Here is a 6,697-nt window from a genome sequence, read left to right on the forward strand (position 1 = left end):
AGAGACCTCATTCATATCTGCCCTCACTTGTAGCACCAAAAAACCAGCACATTCAAGTCCAATTCAAGTCTTGCCCTTGTCATATGCCAGTCATAACTCTTCCCAAGCAGGGAGGGGTGTGCCGTCCAAGTCGAGACAAGTAACATTTCTGCGCTTCGGATCTGAATAACTTCTTTGGAATGGTTATAAACAGGCATGTGTCGGCAGGATTGGAATTTCCTTCAGAAGCTGTTAACGGTTTATCCTTCAACGATAGGATTTTAATTGCACTTTGTACCTAATGTGAAACTTTGTAACGTTTTTAATTGCAATTCCATAGTTTCCCTCTTTGTATGCATACGTCCCTTAGGATAAGGGTCTGTGTTAAGAATTTCAGGTTGATGTGCCTTGTTTTGTCTTCTACTCTTAACTTTAAGAGAGATATTTTAAATAATAGATTCATAGAAGTTCTATTTAAATGATAAAGCAATGTGACTATTTTACCAAAGCTGCAGTAGCGCACAAAATGTCCAGCCTGGCAGCTGCTCCATTATATTTTGTATGCTAGAATGAACGTTTTAGATGGTGCCAGGAGAGATGCCAAAAAAAAGGCATCTCTTTAATGTACTTTGTAGCTCCCTGTCTGTCTTCAAGTACCATCTTGTGGACTTTGACACCAAGCATATTTGCAGCCCTGTGTGGGCAAGACGGATAGTTACATTATGCTCCAGGCCTCACCATGAGTCTTATCCTGCTTTCTTCGCAATCTAAGGGAGCATTGCTATGATATCCCTAAGAGTGAGATCAAGCCGCAGGGAATCTCAGTCTAATCCCACATTGCTGGATCTTAATTACTGGGGTTTAAGTAAGAGAAGGGAACTGTGCTAGATAGGTCTCCAACTGGATAGATCCTCTTTTTCACTTGCAAAGTGAGCTAATGTGGTTTTTTTTTTTTTATTTTTTTTTTTTTTATCAGCAAGGTTGAAATTGCTCCCTTGGCAGAGGGTTATCGCTTTTGTCTTTTTGCTCCTTTTCCCAGTGATGAACAAACAGCGAATTTCTTCAATGCTGTCTTTGCAAGATTGCTTTTCTAGCCCTATCTGTGCTTTGCTCGAGTCTCTAAAATGAAAAAACTCAAGGTCATTGTGGGTGGGGGGGTTGCAAACGAGCAGCTAGAACTTAGTAAAACACGTCTTGGAACTTGTTCCCAGCCCTTTTCTTCTCTAGGGAAGTCACTTTGCTCCATCCGAATGTGCTGCTCTAGGCCAGTTTGCTCTAGAACACCCACATTTTAAATTGTCATTAGTCTGTCTTAAATCCCTTGCTATTTATTTGATTGGAACAGGGATTTGCGTTTTAACCAAATATTTATTTTGCTGGTAAATCACAGATTCAATTTATGCAGTGTCTGTGGATTTCCTGACTGTTTGTATTTAAAAGAGAAAATGTGAATTGTTAATATTTGATATGGAATCAGTGACTGAGTTCTTTCTCTTGTCTGCAAAGGAATGATGGTTGTACCATAAGAAACATTTCAGAGGCTGATTTTTATACCATGGTGCTGCAGTCTTCAAATGGGCCCCTTGAACAGTTTTGGTGCAAGATGGGCTGATGCTCAGGGGTGTCTGCAGCTCAGCCCCTCTAGCTGGGTGCACACAATTAGTAGCCACTTTTGAACATTGTGGCCTTTGCATTTGAATGTATGTAGCTGTGTGTCTGCAAAGGTATACTCCATTTCTGCTCCCAGGAATGCACTCCCCTGATGCACGATCGAACCACCACTAGGACATTTCTGTGTACAGAAGGTGCATCTTATAAAACAAGCAAGATGTCTCCCATGGTTAACTTTTCAAATAAAGAACTGCAAAATAGCCATTGTGGAAATGTTTTTTCTTAATGTTTTGTCTTGGAGCTGTAAATCTTCTTGTGGATCAGATAAATAAAATGAAGTAACCCTGAACCACCAGATTGCTTTGTTTATTGCATTCCTTCCCAGCGTGTACTCTAGTCATCTTCTCTTCTTTTTTTTCCTATGCTTGGGCTCAAAGTGTAAGTGTAGGAGTGAAGTACCACCAGCCTGAGGGACACCTGCATTTTGCAGGTCTGTGTGGACTGAGGCTGTCATTTCCCCAGTAAAATCATTGGCTTTTATCGTAATACTCACAGGTGATGCCACTGCTCGGAAGGGAAATGCATAGAGGCGGACCAAACTGGATGCATTCAGAGATGTTGTTATCTGATGCAGAGGTGAAATCAAAGGAGAGAACTGTGTAGGAGTACCTCAGATAATGAATGCAGAGGCGTGGCCGGGGAGATGCTTGTTGCTAGAGCAGGAGAAAAAAAATGATCTCTCATTTTGGTGGGCAGCACAACTCCCCACTGAAATCTGTAAAAGTGGTTTGGGAGAGTATAGCTCTACTCTGTGTGTGTGTGTGTGTGTGTGTGTGTGTGTACAATTAACATATATTTGTAATTAGCAGTAAGTAGTTTGGGCTTCAGCGTCTGGGAAGGTTTCACTGGTTTGTCTCCTTTCCATTTTTGCTTGGTTATAATTTGTCCCTTTGATTTCTCATTTCTAGCAGATGGCTGGTTAGTCATGTAAAGGGTTCTGATTTCATCTTGAACTTGGCTGGCCGTTTCATGGAAACTGTAAAGGACAATTCTTCTCCTGCATTTGAAGTCTACTGAAGTCAGCATGTTGGCTGGAGTGGCTGTCTCTGGATACGCAGAAGCACAGTGAGCCAGTTTGGCACTTTTGGGGCCGGTAATGTTTCCAGCTGCCTTTGAAATCGTCTGCAATAAAGAGCTTTCCTTGTTGTGCATGCTAGAATGACTCGCAACAGGGCCTGAAGGAACCCCCCAGGGGAACTTTGCACGCTTTTAAAATATTGCAAGCGTGTGTGTATGCATGTGTGTGTGTTGGAGCGAGTGGGGGTTGAGTGCTAGTCTATATACGTATGTTGTGCATACCGTGCTCTAGTGTTTCAGAGGAGTGCGCAGTCCTAAAGACTTGATCCTACTGAGTTTGCTCCAGGTTTTCCTAATCATTTCCTACATCAACCTCTGTGCATAACCAAATATGGCCAAATTCATCCCTGTCATACAAGTTTCTCAACCGGGTGGGGTTGGTTGTTGGACCCGATCCTGATATTTTTGTTCAATTCATACCTGGTGTCAGCATTCCCACGCTGAAAAATGGCAGCAGGGGCACTTTAAAGCTTATTCAACACCATTTTTCAGCATGGGGGTGCTGATACGTCATGCTCTGGGTACTTTAATTAGAGTGGCTCTAGGAGCTCATCTATAAATGCCCACCGATTCCAAGTAATTATAGTGAGAAATTTAATTTGGCCAGTGATCTCCAGCTCTTGGGGTTAGACAGACACCCTTATTGTCCAGCTATCAAGAAACCACATGCATCCCCTAATTTTAAGCCTTCTATGGGCCACAAAGTGGATTCTTGAGATTGTGCCCCTTTGTGTTTCTGGCGGGCTTGGATCCGAGTCCCCCAATTTGGATCATAGGTGAAATTTGTGGGATCAACTGATCTCGCCACGTGTCTTGCACATTGAAGTGAGGTTGTGGGAGAACAGTCTGAGTCTTCAAGGCTGTTTGAAAGTGATTCCAGATGCTGAAACCTGATTTAGATCTGAACTATAACCTAAACCCTAGCCTCACTGGTGTCCTTTCCGCTTCCCTCCCATTTCTGAAGTGTGAGGTTGGGCTCTGTTTTGTTGAAACGGTTCTCTCAATATGACTGTAATTGTCCTTCTTTGTTCTTCATTCTGTCACATGAGCTCCTAGATGCTACCAAAAGCTCCTTCTCTTCCTTCCTTACTCAGCCAGGTTTTTGTGCGTGTGCTTGTGCACGTCCACACACAAACATGCACATTCGAAGTCATGCATTTACAGAGGCCAGGGCTTCGAGATTTGGGGTCTGTAGATAGATGCCGAATATTCTTGATTTGGATTTATTTTCTGTTTTTTTTTTCCAATTGCTTTTTCTGTGTCTGAAGTTGACAGAAGTATACAGGAACTGCTGTACCCATGAGGAGAGGAGAGAGGGAACTTGTACCAAGGGACTCAGTTTTTTTGGTGCATCCTGCTTTTCCTCTGACCCTTGCTGTTCCTATTTTTCCTTTCTCACTGTTGTGATCATTGCTTGGTGCTGGAGTAATCTCTGTGGTCCTTCCCCTTGTTCATACATTAACTAGCAATTCCTCCTTGCTGTACTTGTCTGTGTTTTAAAGTTCGGAGTCTCTGCGCAGCAGCAGTGTGTGCAATTTTAAAATAGAAACCTTGTTTTTATGACTCTTAAAGATACCAAGCTTTTAGGCCTGGAGCAGATTTTCAGTTGGGACATAAATGAACTGTGAAAGTAAATAGCTTATAAAGTAGCCTTTAATACCTTAAATGTAGCTTTAAATAGCTTATAATGTAGCTTTACATTGCACTGTCTGATGCACAGAGGCTGGCATTCTCCCCAAGCACACGGACAGCACAACGGCTACACATCACATGAAAGCTCATTTTAAGAAACGTGTAGGCTTTGTGCTGGTGGTTTTGTGTTGGCGGTCAATTTTAATCCAGACTTTTACATATAATTCTCCTGTGAATCTTCACCTTTTTTTTGTTGTACTTCATGTTGTCGTACTCTGAAACTTTCTCCATGTGCTGAGGACAGAATTTTCTCCTTGACAACTTAAGGTTAAATACAAAAGTTCCTATTTAACCACTTGGCTGGAGCTTTTTTATTGGAGTATCGTGCACCTGTCCTTTTCAGTGATTTCAGGTGGGGTGTTATAGGAGTTCAGCACCTCTGTAAAGGAAATCCCTTATTTTTGGTGCGTAAATAAGAATGATCTGTGCCCATGTTCAGTCGCAAGCTTGAAAATGTTGGATTGTATGTCTACTGGAGAAGAGCTGCTGCTTTGCTTTTGCTCTGAAGTAAGTCAGCACTTTGAAGGATCGAGCTCACGTCTAGGGAGGCGGAGAGCTCAGATCCCTTTGCTCATAGATAGTTAATCGAACAGTTTTAATTGTGACCTCTCCCATTGTTGGAATTTAGTAATGCAGCCTTGTAGCCTGTCTTCCTCCCCCCTGCCTAGAGCCACTACAAGGTCTTTGTGCTCCTGAGGGCATAAGCATCTCATAGCTCAGGCCTTGGGCTGAGGAGTCTGAGTTCAGGTCATTTCTCTTGTATGAGCTGTTCCCGTGACTCCTGTGGAAGCAGGGTCCCCTCTCCTTCAGCTGGCTCTGTGAAACTTGCACTGCATTAGAAACAAAAGCACACAGCCTGCTAGAGGGGCAGTCCTGGGGGTGTCACATCCTGGCATCCGCAGTCATTTCCCTCAGCTCATGAGCTTACTGCCTAAGCCAGTTGCTTCTGTAGAAACAATGGCCCTGATTGCAGTAAGGGAAAATAACCACGCGCTGTAATCGGTCTGCGCACAACCTGCCATAATCCCATTGCATGCTGTTACAGAGTTAGTTGTATTTCTCTCCTTGAATTATGCTTAATTGTTACAAGAGATAAGTAATATATTTTTTCCCTACCAGAATGCAGGTGCTAATCACCTGAGTAGCTTGAATCTGTGTGCGCTGCTTATGGTCTCGGACACTATTGGCGCTCCCTGGCTATCTAGACCAGAGAGGTCCTCGGATGCTTTTCAGAATGTGTTTCCACCTCCTCCTTTTTTTTTCTCCTCTTAATAACTCACGTTAAGAGCTCTTGGGTCTTGCTTGATATTACCGTATCTCCATCATCTGCTTGGTCATCCATGAAGCTGAATGCTGTAGGAACTCCCTTCCCAAATGGGGGTGATCTGCATTTGTGCATCACATGCTAACTGTGATGGGGACGGGGGTTGTCCCAGCTGTATGGGAAAAGTTTCTGTCCTCAGTTATGGTGACATGCGCATTGCTGTTGCTTTGGAAAGGTCCTGCTTCTTGTGGAGCCTGAATTTTGTCTGTGTAAGGCATGCAGGATCAAAACCACTACCTGGGAGCCGTGTTCATGTTTGTTCCTTATCTTGTGAGCGGTTGGGATATTTCCCCCAGGAGTACTTGGAATTTTGATACTTTTATTGGTTTTTAATATTGTTTTCATGGCGAAGAGTACGGTATTTCCAACATGCCTGTGGCTTGGTTGTAGTTCTGCATAAACCTTCATGAACGTTTATTTACAATAAAGAATCTCTGAAAATAAGTCTCTTTTTCCCCATTATTATTCATTGAGTTGTGTGGTAATGGGCAAGGTGTCTTAGGGACATTTTGCATCAATGATTGGGGTCTACAGAAAAAGCATCAGTTATGTCTGGGAATCTGAGGAGTTTGTGGAAATCATTCAGAGCGGTAAAATTCAAATATCTAAAGGAGATCAGGCTGGTCTGGCCCTGGAAAATCAGCTAATGGTAAGGTTTCGGAATGACTTTTTAACGCTGGTCTTTAATCATCGAGTTAGCCTCCCCGCTCCTAAATGTATGATGTTAATTTTAAAAATCATGATATTTTAAAAAATAATCAATTTTTGGGTGCTTTTTATTTGCCTTTAAGTTTCAGGATTTACATTTGCCAGCTTTTCTCTGGGAACAGCTTCCACCTTTCCCTGTCACGTCCGCCCACCTCCACTCCCTCCTCCCTGCCCTTCCAGTGCTAGATTCAGAGCTGTGGGTTAAGGAATCCTCTTGAAATTGTGGCACTGTATTGCAGCATACGG

General features: G+C 42.9%; 1 protein-coding gene across 1 annotated transcript in view; it reads left to right on the top strand.

Annotated features, from left to right (window-relative positions):
• The window catches only part of PFKFB2 (6-phosphofructo-2-kinase/fructose-2,6-biphosphatase 2), a 55,529-nt gene extending 52,734 nt beyond the window's left edge, over positions 1–2,795 (top strand). Inside the window, exon 14 of the mRNA XM_019514035.1 lies at positions 2,562–2,795. Coding sequence (XP_019369580.1) covers positions 2,562–2,581 — 20 coding nt within the window. The 3' untranslated portion in view covers positions 2,582–2,795. The remainder of the gene's footprint in view (positions 1–2,561) is intronic.
• The last annotated feature ends 3,902 nt before the right edge of the window (positions 2,796–6,697 follow it).

This window comes from Gavialis gangeticus, unplaced genomic scaffold (assembly GCF_001723915.1).
Source record: "Gavialis gangeticus isolate Ggan-Ray unplaced genomic scaffold, GavGan_comp1, whole genome shotgun sequence".
NCBI classification, from domain to species: domain Eukaryota; kingdom Metazoa; phylum Chordata; order Crocodylia; family Gavialidae; genus Gavialis; species Gavialis gangeticus.